This window comes from Anolis sagrei, chromosome 4 (genome assembly GCF_037176765.1).
Source record: "Anolis sagrei isolate rAnoSag1 chromosome 4, rAnoSag1.mat, whole genome shotgun sequence".
Lineage (NCBI taxonomy): Eukaryota > Metazoa > Chordata > Lepidosauria > Squamata > Dactyloidae > Anolis > Anolis sagrei.
Genome location: NC_090024.1, coordinates 121,464,206 through 121,479,519, shown reverse-complemented (window position 1 = coordinate 121,479,519; position 15,314 = coordinate 121,464,206). Strand labels below are relative to the sequence as shown.

Sequence of the window (15,314 nt, the reverse complement as noted above, 5' to 3'; positions counted from 1 at the left end):
ACTTACAGAACTTCCAAAAAAAATTGCATAAGCCTGGTAAAAAGCTTTGTCTCTCATTCTACTCAGAGACATCCATGTTGAAATGTTTTATTATATCTCTTTAATAAAATCCCCTTCCTTAGTCTTGATGTCTTCCAGAAGCTGGACCTTTGTACAGTAACAGATAATATGACCTCATTTAAAGAAGCATTTATGGATCTGCAGAAGTTAATGTCAGCAGTAAATGAAACTCTTTCAAAAATCCAGAAGTAAGTATAACTAAGTTAAACAGAGGGTTTTTTATTGACTAAAATCTACGTATAATAGAATTTGATTATAATATTTATTTTTATTTATTTATTTCCTATATTTATACCCCACCCTTCTCCCCCTGAAGGGGGACTCAGGGCAGCCTAACAAAAGCATCATATGATGCTAGCATCATAAAAACAACCACAGTACAATCAAAATATTAAAAATTAAAACAACAATTAAAACAGTTAATTAAGACACATCCATTAAAATCGAAATCCAAAAACCAGTCCAGGTCAATTAATTGCCATAAGTTGTGTGTTCTTCTTCCACTTGTTGCTCACTGATCAAACACTTGGTCCCATAACCAGGTCTTGATTTTCCTTCTAAAAGACAAGAGGGAGGTGGCCAATCTGATATCTCTAGGGAGGGAGTTCCATAGGCGGGGGGCCACTGCTGAGAAGGCCCTGTCTCTCGTCCCCATCAACCGTGTTTGTGATAGTGGTGGGATCGAGAGCAGGGCCTCTCCTGAAGCATATTATAACAAACTACACAAAAATTACACAGTGTAACTCTATTTTTGTTTCCGAGTTATAAATGTCATTTTCTAATTGGTTCTATTATAAAAACATGGAAAAAGTTTATAAAACTGTTGAAACTTTGTTTTTGCGGGACATCCTGCAGCACATTTTGCTATAGCTTTTCAAATAACTCATTGAGTTTCAACCAATTCAACATAGTTTGTGGAAGCCACAAAAACAAAGTTTCTGGAGTATGACAACTGCTTTCGAGGTATGTACCACACAGTTAAAACAGAAATAACACTTTCAAACTGGGAACTGATTTTTTTTTCCAAATCTTATTACATTGTGTTATCCCATACCCAAACATTAAAAAACTGCAAAACAACCACTACCTCATCTATAAATTACACTTCATCTCTTTACTTAAGTCATTTTAATTAGTATATCCAACAGTCTTCAAATAACCTTCATTTCCCCCACTCCAAAAGTCAGTAAGGAATTTCCAGCCCTTCTAAAACATTTCTAATTTCTTTTCTAGATATTTGTCCATTTCTGCTAAAAGGTTCAGTTTTAATATACAATCTTTTTAGTAGATACTAAGGTCCTATCTATACTGCCATATAATCCAGTTTCTGAATCCAGATAATCTACTTTGAGTTGGATTATATGTCAGTGTAGACTCATCTATAATCCAGTTTAAATCAGATCATCTGGATTCAGAAACTGGGTTATATGGCAGTGCAGATCCAGCCTAAATAATGTTTCCATTTCTGAGCATATTCTTGCATCTGTTGTGATGTATGGAAGCATTCCATGGTTCCTTTACATCATCCATCTATCAAGGAGCCCCCGGTAGCACAGCGGGTTAAACCCCTGTGCTGGCAGGACTGAAGACCGACAGGTTGCAGGTTCGAATCCGGGGAGAGGCGGATGAGCTCCCTCTATCAACTCCAGCCCCTCCTGCGGGGACATGAGGGGCCTCCCACAAAGATGATAAAAACATCAAATCATCCAGGCGTCCCCTGGGCAACCTCCTTGCAGACAGCCAATTCTCTCACACCAGAAGCGACTTGCAGTTTCTCAAGTCGCTCCTGACACGACAAAAAGAAAATCCATCTATCAAAAAATAAGAAAATCTTTAAGATCTTTTGATATACTATATACCGTGTATTAGAATGGTAAATTCGATTATTTATTATCAATCTTTTATACTAACAATACATGAATTTATTTAAAAATATATTTGAAATACCATAACACAAAGTAAGTTGCAACCTTACATGCTTTCCCATTGCTCTGTTTGTATATTATGTCCAAAATGTCCGTCTCATTTTATCCTACCATCTTTCACATGTTTATCACCTGTCTCAAATTATAATAAAGTTTATTAGTATAGGCAGTACCTGAGTTACAAACATTCAATTTACAAATGATTCATAGTTACAAATGGGGGTGAGATAACCGGAAGTGAGAGAAATCTAACCCAGGAAGGGAAATTCAATTGAACCATAATGTTCTCATTGTCGCTGTTGGCCTGTCCCCAATTTTTTTTTTCTGAAGAGACCAAAATCTACTAATTGCAGTAATGCAAATGTATCTAAATTAACTCAATACAAACGTCAATAAAACATAGGGTTGTTACATTCACATTAAACAGAAATAATTGGTTCTTTTCTTGAACGATGAAAAAAAATCTTCATGTGAGTAAGAATAGTCCTTGAATGTCAATGAATGTCCTATTTTCTTTATTACATAAGAGTAGACTCCAGCATTCACAGTAAGTGACCTATTCTCTTTGTTACATAAGAGTAGACTCCAACCTTCAACCGGTTTCGACTCACAGGAGTCTTCATCAGGTAGTTGGGTCTATAAACAATAAATATTATTAATACACACATATAATTGATCAACTGGAGACATCAAGTCTGTAAGTATAAATACAGACACAGTAATTACTCATTTATCAAAAAGGCTCAACATTTGAGGCAAGTGGTTCACCGACAATGTACTTGAAAAGTGGATCCTGAAGGGAAAATACAGTTGCTAAAGGTTATTACATTATTACATGAATTATATACCATTCATAACAGAAATATAACATATATAAAACAAAAATAATTCACAGTACTCACAACAAGGGTTTTGTAGTCTTTAAATATATAATCTTAGATCTATGAATACAGTTATAGTCATGAAAGCTAAAAATTACCTTTAATCTAACCACCTATGGAATCCTATGCCATTTCTCCCAGGAGTTTTTTTTTTTTTTGGTCGTGTCAGGAGCGACCTGAGAAACTGCAAGTCGCTTCTGGTGTGAGAGAATTGGCCGTCTGCAAGGACGTTGCCCAGGGGATGCCCGAATGATTTTTTGATGTTTTATCATCCTTGTGGGAGGCTTCTCTCATGTCCCCGCATGAGGAGCTGGAGCTGATAGAGGGAGCTCATCCGCCTCTCCCCGGATTCGATCCTGCGACCTGTCGGTCTTCAGTCCTGCCGGCACGGGTTTAACCCACTGCGCCACAGGGGGGCTCCCTCTCCCAGGAGTGATATGCCAGCTGGTGAAGTGTTGTACACGAAAAAAAATAGATATGTAGGTATGCTTCAACTCAGCTGAAAACATTCATTTAGTCCTACATTAAGAACCTCATTAGAGATATCAAAGAAGCATTTGAAGTTTTTGCTTTATCTGGACATCTTCTTAAAACCCCACTAATGAGTTGTTAACATTTCTCTCTCTTTTTTCCCTTTAGAGTTATATTGCCAAATAGTAGCTTTCAAGATATATGGACCTTGTATAGTTTCTTGACTAATGCAGAGGTGGGTCAGTTTATATTTTCAACCAATTTGTAACCCTAAGTCCAAACAGCCATAGCCATAGTGAGTGATAAGAAATGGTGGAAGTTGTAATGCCACAACACCTGAAGGGCTGCATGATTTCCACCTTTCATTCAAAAGTATCTGTGAACTGCAATTAAAGTTGCTCCGTTCCTTAATATATTGAAATAATGACTCGACTGTTTCATATTAATTAGCATATCTTCTGATTGTCCTTTTTTACTTTTACTTCTTTTACCTTTTTTTAGCCAGTCTTCTCTAGCCAATCATCATTGCCACGTGTTGTAATCCAATGAATTAACCTTTTGAAACTTTGAATTCTTCAGCTGGTGGTGTGGTGGGTCATACTTAGAAACAAGTATGGGATGATGGGTCTCTATTCCCTCTACATAGCCTTTCAGCAATACATATATATCGCAGATGATGTCCAACTCTGTCACTCCTTCCCACCTACTACTAAGGAGGCTGTTCAGGTCCTGAACCGGTGCTTGGCCGCTGTATCGGACTGGATGAGGGCTAACAAATTGAAACTGAATCCAGACAAGACAGAGGCACTCCTGGTCAGTCGAAAGGCCGAACAGGGCATAGGGTTACAGCCTGTGCTGGATGGGGTTACACTCCCCCTGAAGACGCAGGTTCGCAGCTTGGGTGTGATCCTGGATTCATCGCTGAGCCTGGAACCCCAAGTTTCGGCGGTGACCAGGGGAGCATTTGCACAACTAAAACTTGTGCGCCAGCTGCGCCCGTACCTTGGGGAGTCTGACTTGGCCACGGTAGTCCACGCTCTGGTTACATCCCGCATAGATTACTGCAACGCGCTCTACGTGGGGTTGCCTTTGAACACGGCTTGGAAGCTTCAAATGGTCCAGCGTGCAGCAGCCAGGTTGCTAACAGGAGCGGCGCTTAGGGAGCACACAACTCCTCTGCTGCGCCAGCTCCACTGGCTGCCAGTTTGCTACCGGGCCCAATTCAAAGTGCTGGCTTTAGCCTATAAGCCCTAAACGGTTCTGGCCCAGCCTACCTATCCGAATGCATCTCTTCCTACGAACCCTCCAGGAAGTTAAGATCATCTGAGGAGGCCCTGCTCTCAATCCCGTCTGCTTCGCAAGCACACTTGGTGGGGACGAGAGACAGGGCCTTCTCTGTGGTGGCCCCTCGGCTGTGGAACTCCCTGCCTAGGGATATTAGATCAGCCCCCTCCCTCCTGACCTTTCGTAAGAGAGTGAAAACCTGGCTCTTTGAGCAGGCATTCGGAACCCCGGAATAGATAGTCAAGCTTGAGATGGAGAATGACCCAGGAACGGCCAAGACGATGAAATGGACGAGGATTGGAATGAGAGGATATAGCTCTTTTTAAATTGTTATTGCACTGTCTTTTTTGTCTAAATGCACTTAATTGTTTTTGCTTTTGTATTGTATTGATGGCATCGAATTGTGCCGATATGTAGACTGCCCTGAGTCGCCTGCGGGCTGATATGGGCGGGATATAAGTGATGTAAATAAATAAATAAATAAATAAATTTTGTCTTCTGGGCTGATAGACAAAAGACTTTTGGATATCTAGAAATGCTGGGTTCTTTTACTGGGGCATTTAATTTTCAATAGGTGATGTCAATATTTTAATACACCTTTCAATTTCTTCTATCCACAGATAAATAATATCACTAAATTTACTGCTGAAGAGCTTTACGAATGCATCTCCCAAGAGGTATACAGGTGAGGCATTAGAAAAGAAATTTTTTCTTACAAGGCATAATAATTCCTTACTTGCCTCTTCATTGTGGGAAAACATGTTCTATATGGTAATTTTGATATGTCTCTGCTGAATCATTTCCACTGCAAAAACCCTGATATTGACAAATTCAAAGGGGTTACAGTCTACAGTTCCCCCTTCAGTTCACACCCTTCACCCTTTATTCTTTAGTGAAATTCACCCCATTGCTTGTCCCATCTGAAATCTTCCACCAGGCAAACTACCCTACTCATCCATCTCACCCAGGGTTTTTATATTTTATAATTCTATCCCTTGTAATTTGGCCCAGCCCACTGTGCGCATTTTTATTATTGCCTCCTCCTCGTCACTCAGCCGGCGTCATTGCTAGGGAGGGGGTCCATGCGGGGCGGTTGCTAAGGGCCGAAGCGGCGAGGGGCGCGTTGCCCGCAGGGGTTTCCGCCCGCTCTCTCCCTCCGAGGCCAGTCTGTGGGCTCCGCATCCTTCCTCGCCATCTGCACAGCTACGTTACGCTCGTCTCTCCCCCTTTGCTGCTCGTCCTCCATGAAAAAGAGCCAAACAAACCTCGTTGGGCCAAGGTAAGCCTTTGGGGCGAATGCCGAGCCTCAAGGAATTGTGGGAGTTGAAGTCCACCACACCTGGAGGGCCAAAGGTTCCCGACCCCTGATCTAGAAGGATCTTCAACAACACCCTGTTGAGAAGAATTGGGGGAAACATGTAGTGGAAGGGTCCTCTCCAGTTGAAAAGGAATGCATCCCTTAGGGAACCATCCCTGACATAGTCCTGTGCTCTGAAGCAGAAGAGAGGGAGATGGACATTCATTCTGGATGCAAAGACATCTATCGACAGAGAATTTTTCTGCCCCTTGATCAGAGGTTTGTCATCTTGGGAGGACTTAAAAGAGGCTTAGTCCACTTCTAGATGGTTGGCTGCATTGAGTCTTTAGATACGGAAAGTATTGACGTGGAAGCTGGCTTTGACAGGGTAGAGAGCTTAGACAAGTGGGAAGTCAAAGCTGATGGCGCCTAGGAAGCCCTTAGGGCAGTGGTTCCCAACCTTCCTCATGCCGCGACCCCTTAATACAGTTCCTCATGTGGTGGTGACCCCCAACCATAAAATTATTTTCCTTCCTACTTCATAACTGTCATTTTGCTGCTGTTATGAATCGTCATGTAAATATCTGATACACAGGGTGTATTTTCATTCACTGGACCAAATTTGGCACAAATACCCAATACGCCCATATTTGAAAACTGGTGGGGTTGGGCGGTTGATTTTGTCATTTGGGAGTTGTAGTTGCTGGGATTTATAGTTCACTTGCAATAAAAGAGCATTCTGAACTCCACTTGGCACACAGAACTCCCATGACCAACAGAAAATACTGGAAGGGTTTGGTGGGCATTGACCTTGAGTTTTGGAGTTGTAGTTCGTCTACATCCAGAGAGCACTGTGGACTCAAAAAATGATGGATCTGGACTAAACTTGGCAAGAATACTCAGTATGCCTAAATGTGAACACTTGTGGACTTCGTGGAGAATAGACCTTGACATTTGGGAGTTGTAGGTGCTGGGATTTATAGTTCACCTACAATCAAAGAGCATTCTGAACTCCACCAATGATGGAATTGAACCAAACTTGGCACACAGAACTCCCGTGACCAACAGAAAATACTGGAAGGATTTTGGTGGGCATTGTCTTGAGTTTTGGAGTTGTAGTTTGCCTACATCCAGAGAGCACTGTAGACTCAAACAATGATGGATCTGGACTAAACTTGGCACGAATACTCAAGATGCCCAGATGTGAATACTGGTGGAATTTGGGGAAAATAGACCTTGATATCTTGGGAGTTGTAGTTGCTGGGATTTATAGTTCACCTGCAATCAAAGAGCATTCTGAACCCCACCAATGACAGAATTGGGCCAAACTTCCCACATAGAACCCCCATGACCAACAGAAAATACTGTGTTTTCTGGTGATCTTTAGTGACCCCTCTGACACTCCCTAGTGACCCCTCCAGGGGTCCTGACCCCCAGGTTGAGAACCACTGCCTTAGGGACATCGTAAGCTTCACTGCTGATGAAACTGGCATGCTCGAAGCAATGTAGCAGGCTGTTTGAGTTCAGATGGCAATAATGCAGAGAGCACAATCTCATACAGCAAGACTTTAAGCCAGGCATTGCCAAACTGCCTCCAGCTGTTTTGGCCTCCAACTTCCAGAAGCCCTGGCCAGCTTGTTCAATGGTCAGGAATTCTAGGAGTTGGATGGCCAAACAGCTGAAATTCAGCAGTTTGAGGATACCTACTTTAAGTCTTTGCTCACTTTTTTATGTGTCAGTTGTAAAAGCCTGACAATGTTTATACAGTGTGACTTTCTTCAAGGCAGAGCAGGCAGCAGGAATGACCATTGTTGTTTAGGACACACTGCTTCTTTCTAAACACTTTTTGAAAAAAGTGGTAGCCATTGGAGTAGCTCAATAACAAAATGGGAGAATCAAAAAGTAGTCATAATATTGGAATGAGTCAAAGGGGAAAACAAGAAGCAGGCCAAGTCAAAGCAGAGAGACTTGAAAACTATCCATGTGCCACAGCAGATGAAAAGGAACTCAGGCTTGCCTTTTTATACTATTGGGGTGAGTGGGATGGGCTTCTGTCAAAAAGCGTATTTCAGAGGTTTCGAACTTCTCTGTGCAAGTGCAGAACCACTGCTATAGCCACTTGTGACCTGCATCTACTGACTTGGAAGATAGCCTTTTTGGTCACCATTACCTTATCCAGGAGGGTTAAACTTTGCGCAGTAAGAACAGACTAGCCTTTTCTCCGTTTTCATAGGAACATAGTGGTCCTTCACCTGGACTTGTCTTTCTCGCCTCCATCACCTATGATGCATACTCGTACAACATTTGTGTTTCTAAGCTTCTTCCATCACTAGCTATTACAGTTTGTACAACACATGATTGCTACTATTACAGTTTGTACAACACATGATTGCTGTTTAATATCTACATGAAGCCGCTGGGTGAGATCATTCGGAGTTTCGGGGTGCGGTGTCATCTGTATGCAGATGATGTCCAACTCTGTCACTCCTTTCCACCTGCTACTAAGGAGGCTGTCGAGGTCCTGAACCGGTGCCTGGCCGCTGTAACGGTCTGGATGAGGGCGAACAAACTGAAACTAAATCCAGACAAGACAGAGGTACTCCTGGTCAGTCGCAAGGCCGAACGGGGTATAGGGTTACAGCCTGTGCTGGATGGGGTCGCACTCCCCTTGAAGGCACAGGTTCGCAGCTTGGGTGTGACCCTGGATTCATCGTTGAGCCTGGATCCCCAGGTTTCAGCGGTGACCAGGGGAGCATTTGCACAGCTCAGGCTCGTGCGCCAGCTGCGCCCGTATCTCGGGAAGTCTGACTTGGCCACGGTGGTACACGCTCTGGTCACATCCCGCCTTGACTACTGCAACGCTCTCTACGTGGGGCTGCCCTTGAAGACGGCCCGGAAGCTTCAGCTGGTTCAGCGTGCGGCAGCCATGTTACTAACTGGAGCAGGATGCAGGGAGCACACAACGCCCTTGTTGTACCAGCTCCACTGGCTGCCGATTTGCTACCGGACCCAATTTAAGGTGCTGGTTTTGGCCTACAAAGCCCTAAACAGCTCCGGCCCAAAATACCTTGCGAACCGCATCTTGGCCTATGAGCCCACGAGGACCTTGAGATCGTCTGGGGAGGCCCTTCTCTCAATCCCGCCTGCCTCACAGGCACGCCTGGCAGGGACGAGAGAGAGGGCCTTCTCGGTGGTGGCCCCCCGGCTGTGGAACACTCTCCCTGCAGACATCAGACAGGCGCCCTCCCTCATGTCCTTCCGAAAAAGCCTTAAGACATGGCTGTTCGAGAAGGCATTTAATTAAGTGCTATAATAATGTGGTAAAGATGACTGGAATGGAACAAGGAATATGAGATTGGTTATGATTCCACTATGAGACGAAGCGGATTATTTAGTGTAACTTTATAATTGTGGTATTGTTAGTATGTTGTTCTGTAATTGCCTTTTGTAAGCTGCCTTTTTTATGTATGTTGTACACTGCCATGAGTCGCCCTGGAGGGCTGAGAATGGCGGTTAACAAATGCACCAAATAAATAAATAAATAAATAAATACTGCCTTCAGTATACATTTAATCATCTCTGTTTGTTTTAGAAAAACTGCTGCAGAAGATTAATCAATGAATTTGCATGCCTTAACATTTTTCTCTCTGTCCCCCATCACAGGGATCGCTTATTGATTGGATGTGGGCAACTGGCTCAACTGGAACGTACAATTAAACAACGATATGAATCTGTTTGTTTGGAAATCAAGAACAGAGGATGGGTTTAGTTCTGTACTCAGTTGGAGCATTTAAAGCAACAGTAGCATTCTTGTAATGGACACAACAATCATATGGTCCAGCTCCAAAAGACCACCATCTCACAGGAGCTTAGGCTTCTGTAACTAACCAGCATTCTTGGGAGCTTTTGTCTAAAGACCAAATAACGCACTGCATCAGATAAATAGTTTGGCCTTAACTGTTTTTGTGTATGTAAAGAACAGCTGCCATGTTGGAGGGCTGGTCAGGCTTAGGACCATGGAGATAGGAAAGAGTCTCCATGCAAAGAGTCTCCCTTCTAATGCATAGAACAGTTTGAGTGTGGGAATATAGCAGTCATATGTAAGAGATCAGTGGTTAAATCCACTGTTCACAACCCAGATCTTCCATTTTCCATGGCTTCCATTTTACAAAGCCAAAAAAAAAAAAGTACACATGCTCACCAATCATAACTTCTCTTTCCCCAAATCTCTCATGTTGCTTAGGTAGATCAAGCAACTTGCATCTTGTAACTTGTTTTGTCTTAAACACAAATTACAACCACACTGGCAAAATATGCAGCCCCCCTGTTAATGTTCATTGAGTTTGGCAGGCTGTGCTCACAGGCAAGAGTATGAAGTCCCTGGCAGCCTAAGAAAAGATAGTACAGCTTTTTGCACGAAGGAACTTCTTGTTCAGCTGACAATGAAAGATATGGTTGGAGCAAAATATGAACTGCCAGTGAAGAGAGATTCTGTAAAGCAGAGGCTACTTTGGGGAATCAAATGTATGAGGGGGTCGATTGGATCTTCATCTCCCACTCCAAGCAGAATGATTAGAAGTGTATAATGAAATCTATGTAAACCATCATATACCTTTCCCTACCCCGTTTTCTTTGCTTTACTCTGTCTTAGCCTTGAGTTCAAAGTTCATCCAACTTTTAAATCCATGCATTGTAATTGTATTTCATGGTGAGGAGAAAAAGTAAGCCCAGAGGTAAAGCAAAACTGGTGCTACTAATCCTGAACCAGTGCACTTAGCAGCAGAGGATTTATAGCAACAATCTGTTGTTTTAATCTTTTTATATCAGCTGAAAACTGAAACAAGGCTTGATGTAGTTATTTAAAATTATAGTTGGAACATGGAATAATACTGCAAATGGATTTTTACAAGCCAGCATAACCCAAGGATGCATTTGTAGTGGTACACGTTCCATTTTAAGCTAATTCATTCTTAGTGTACATATAAATATATTGCACATTTCGTTTTTCAAAAATGAGACATTTGTAATTTTACAAGCATGTCTAATTTACTTGAGATTTGCTGCCTTTTTAAAAGGTTACTCTTAATATTGCCTCTGAAGAGGGTCAAGAAAATGGAGATATTGTTCAATTAATTTATGTGACTGTGAACAGCCTATCACCTTTTTATGATATAATAATTTATCTTTTTTCTGTTTATTGCTTAACAATGCTGCTACTTAAAAAGGTTTTTTTTACAATATGGTTTCTTTACAGAATTGGACAAGATATTTCAAATAAATAGTAGAGTATATAATGTGCTGTATTTGGAGTGGTATGGAGAACACAGTAAATCCTGCCATACATATGCTCCCTGGTCATGGTCACACATTGCTGTTAAGTATGGTTTTGTGTGTACTTAGTGTTTCATAAACACAACTGACTTAATTGGGATTATGTGCCAATTTGAAAATGCTTAACTTTGGCTGGATTCCTGCATCAAGATTTATATAATCTGTAGCTTTCCTTCTCGTATGTATGAGGAGTCTGTGATCAATTAGAAAGAAATGCAGGCGATCACTGTCAATGTGGCTTTTTCAAAGACTAGTCATCCAAGTCTTAACTTACTTTTTCCCTAAGTTGGTAGATGGAGTTCTGTGGATATAGCCAGGCCTGTAGCGAGGGGGTGGTTTTAGGGGTTCAAACCCCCCCCCCCGAAATGTTTCAGATTTTTTTTAAAAAAACTGGTTTACTCATGAATTTTAACTGGTTAACCAAATCCCATGCTAAGTCTATGAGATGCAAAAAATTAAGAGTCCCTCCAGAGCTGTAAGCACTATCTCAAGCAAATATTGACAATTTATTCACACTGTCATTACTTGCAGCAATAGCGATGTAGTGAAGCAACCAAGTGGGGTGTGTGTGTGTTGAATGCTCTCATTAAGGAGGCCAGACTTGGTGGAGGTGGTTGACAGGGGTGGAGCTGCAGGCTATTGAAGGTTGCTCTGCCCCCTCCTGTGCGCTTTGCTTCAGCGTGAGCTAGGAGGCAGGTTTCAACCCCCCCCCCCAAATTTTCAACCCTCCCCGAAATCCCCCCCCTGAAATTTTCAACCCCCCCCCCCCCCCCCCCCGAAATTGTCAATCCTCCCTGAAATTTTTTTCTGGCTACGACCCTGGATATAGCGTATTTTGATGTTTGCAATACCTTTTACATCCACTCATGTTGTAGCACATGTGCCACAAAGTCACAAGTCTGCCATTACGCTAACTGCTCCAGCCAGCTACACAGCTCCTGGGTGGCTATGCTTTCTAGCACTAATTTCACAGACCTACCATGAGCTCAACCTACCACTCGGCTACCTTTCTTGAGAAAGGTAGCCAAGTGAGTTTCTTCTTGCTTGTTGATATAACAAACTAGCGTCCCATGTTACTTTGATGACTTTGCCTGCGAGCAAGTTCTAGGCAGCCTGAAAGGCCAGTTCTAGGGCATTCCTAGATTCAATTCTAGGCTTGGAAGTGCAGGTTTTAATGATGTCCAAGACAGTATTTGCATACTGTCAGGCACTTCAGGAGGAATGGAATCCCATCCACCATGGGCTGAATTCTGTGATCTGCCATTCAAATAACCTCTTCCCTCTCTGCATTATTTCAGTTTGTTCACCAGCATCCAATATATTCCTGGTGGCAGGTGCTGGTTTAGAACTACAAGTCCCACAATTCCATAGTATCAGGCCATGGCAGTTAAAATGGCATCAAACTGCATTAATTCTGCAGTGTAGAATTACTATTTCTTCACTCATTGTTAAAACTTTGCTTTCATAAGCTGAAGTACTGCTAACTGACTTGGATGATCTGAAGGCTATCAATGGTTCCTGATGGTGGCTGTATTTCATCAGAAGCAGAACATCTCAGTATACCAGTGTTAGCTGGAAACACAAATGGCAAATGTTAGCATAGGCAAGTCCTGCTTGTGGACACCTTTAAGATACGAATACTGAACTACGATGGCCTTTGTTCAGATGTAGTGGCTCTCTCATGCTCTGTGGCTATATTCCCATGTACCCAGACGTATTTCATGTCACGGTTACCTGAATAATAGTATGGTCAAACACAGTTTTTTTGTGTATGTGAACAGATTTTGAAACTGACACTTTTACACATCTTTCCAGTGTAAATTGAACTTAATTCTATGACGAAGTAATTTTATTATCTAGATGATCCATTTCATCAACCATTCATGAATACAGAGATCTGTGTTTGCTTTTAGGTGGAAGGACCCTAGTACAGTCCTCGTTGGTTCATGGTTGGACTTGTCAAACACAGTTTTTGTGTGTGTATGTGAACAGATTTTGAAACTGACACTTTTACACATCTTTCCAGTGTAAATTGAACTTAATTCTATGATGAAGTAATTTTATTATCTAGATGATCCATTCATCAACCATACATGAATACAGAGATCTGTGTTTGCCTTTAGGTGGAAGGACCCTAGTATAGTCCTCGTTGGTTCATGGTTGGACTTGTACTGTACCCTAACTCAAGATATTAAGGTATATAATAGTGATATCACCACAGTATAAGAACTTCATTCTGAGGCAGCAAAGCAAGTAAGAATTTTTTCAGCTTTGCTGGTAGTAATCTTTTGTAGTGTATCAATATATGTCAGCATTCTGACACTTGATCCCAGTCACATAACCGATTCTGAAGTGGTTTTGAGTTTCTCCATTGTGTAACAGTTTACTAATTTCTCAGTCAAGTGAAACAGCTACATGTAAATTTACAGAACTGGCTGCACTATGAGACTGCCATGGCTACAGAATTTTATTGCATAATAGTTGCCACTGCACAATAGCCATTACCCCATTTTTCGGGGGGTAAAATTTGTATTTTTGTGTTCCTCACACAAGTCATAGAGCCATTTGGGGCCGATTCCCGTTAAAGACCGTTTTAAAACTATGAAATAGTAACCGCACTCCTCTTTCCTCAGAGACATGGCAGTTTTAAAAATTTGGAGGTCTCTGGAATTCAGATCTTCCCTCCTTTCCTTTCTCCAGAGAGCTCCATTTCAGATTTTGTGAACTGACTTGTCTTTGGAAAAAGGAGAGGGAGGGGGAATCTACCTCCTTCCTCTCCTGTCTCTGAGGTAAAACAAACTGGAGATTGAGTGGCAGATTTTTTCCATCATGTAATAGTTTATTCCCCTTTTTAAAGTGTGGCTATTATGTGATGAAATACTGTATCTCTGAAAATGGGTATCCTAGCAGCCTTTCGGTCTTTATATTAGTATATTTTTTTATTCATGCTAATTTTTTTACCGCAATAGCCTTCATTTTGCCAGGTAAGATTGTTCCTGTAGATTTTTTTTGGGGGGGGGGGCACAGTCTCCATGAAATCTTGGACTACAGTTTCTCAAATGCAACTACTGGCTATGCTGATTGGGGCTGATGAGAGTAGCATTCTAGCATTTTGAGATCAACAGTATCATACCCTTCACACTGAAGCTGCAATTATTGACGGGATCTCCTATTTTTATTGCCTGAATCTAATATGGCAGGCCTCCCACGAGAAAAGATGAGGGAATAACTATGCTGGCTTGCAGTATATCTGAAGTGAGTAGGTTGCAGGGAAGGGTACATGCCATTGGTGGCACTGTCTACTAGCAGGCAACTCCGGTAGGTCTTGAAGTGGTTTGGCATTTTGAGTTAACATATTCATAGAATCATAGAATCCAAAAGTTGGAAGAGGCCTCATGGGCCATCCAGTCCAACCCCCTGCCAAGGAGCAGGAACATCTCATTCAAATAACCCCTGACTGATGGCCATCCAGCCTCTGTTTAAAAGCTTCCAAAGAAGGAGCCTCCACCACACTCTGGGGCAGAGAGTTCCACTGCTGAACGGCTCTCACAGTCAGGAAGTTCTTCCTCATGTTCAGATGGAATCTCCTCTCTTGTAGTTTGAAGCCATTGTTCCGCGTCCTAGTCTCTAGGGAAGCAGAAAACAAGCTTGCTCCCTCCTCCCTGTGGCTTCCTCTCACATATTTATACATGGCTATCATATCCCCTCTCAGCCTTCTCTTCTTCAGGCTAAACATGCCCAGCTCCTTAAGCCGTTCCTCATAGGGCTTGTTCTCTAGACCTTTGATCATTTTAGTCGCTCTCCTCTGGACACATTCCAGCTTGTCAATGTCTCTCTTCAATTGTGGGGCCCAGAATTGGACACAATATTCCAGGTGGTCTAACCAAAGCGGAATAGAGGGGAAGCATTACTTCCTTAGATCTAGACACTATGCTCCTATTGATGCAGGCCATCAATAGGAGCATAGTGTCTAGATCTAAGGAAGTAATTTCATTTAGTATTCCTAAATGAAATAGCCTGCACTGACTTAAAAAGATGGGTTGACAGAACAGTGACTTAAATTTA

General features: G+C 42.2%; 1 protein-coding gene across 2 annotated transcripts in view; it reads left to right on the top strand.

The window, feature by feature from the left end:
• Nucleotides 1–11,212, top strand: part of SWT1 (SWT1 RNA endoribonuclease homolog) — a 61,344-nt gene extending 50,132 nt beyond the window's left edge. For both annotated transcript variants that reach the window (XM_060774505.2, XM_060774504.2), the window contains 4 exons: nucleotides 123–248; nucleotides 3,506–3,572; nucleotides 5,242–5,306; nucleotides 9,582–11,212. In XM_060774505.2, coding sequence (XP_060630488.2) covers nucleotides 123–248; nucleotides 3,506–3,572; nucleotides 5,242–5,306; nucleotides 9,582–9,687 — 364 coding nt within the window. In that variant the 3' untranslated portion in view covers nucleotides 9,688–11,212. The remainder of the gene's footprint in view (nucleotides 1–122; nucleotides 249–3,505; nucleotides 3,573–5,241; nucleotides 5,307–9,581) is intronic.
• The last annotated feature ends 4,102 nt before the right edge of the window (nucleotides 11,213–15,314 follow it).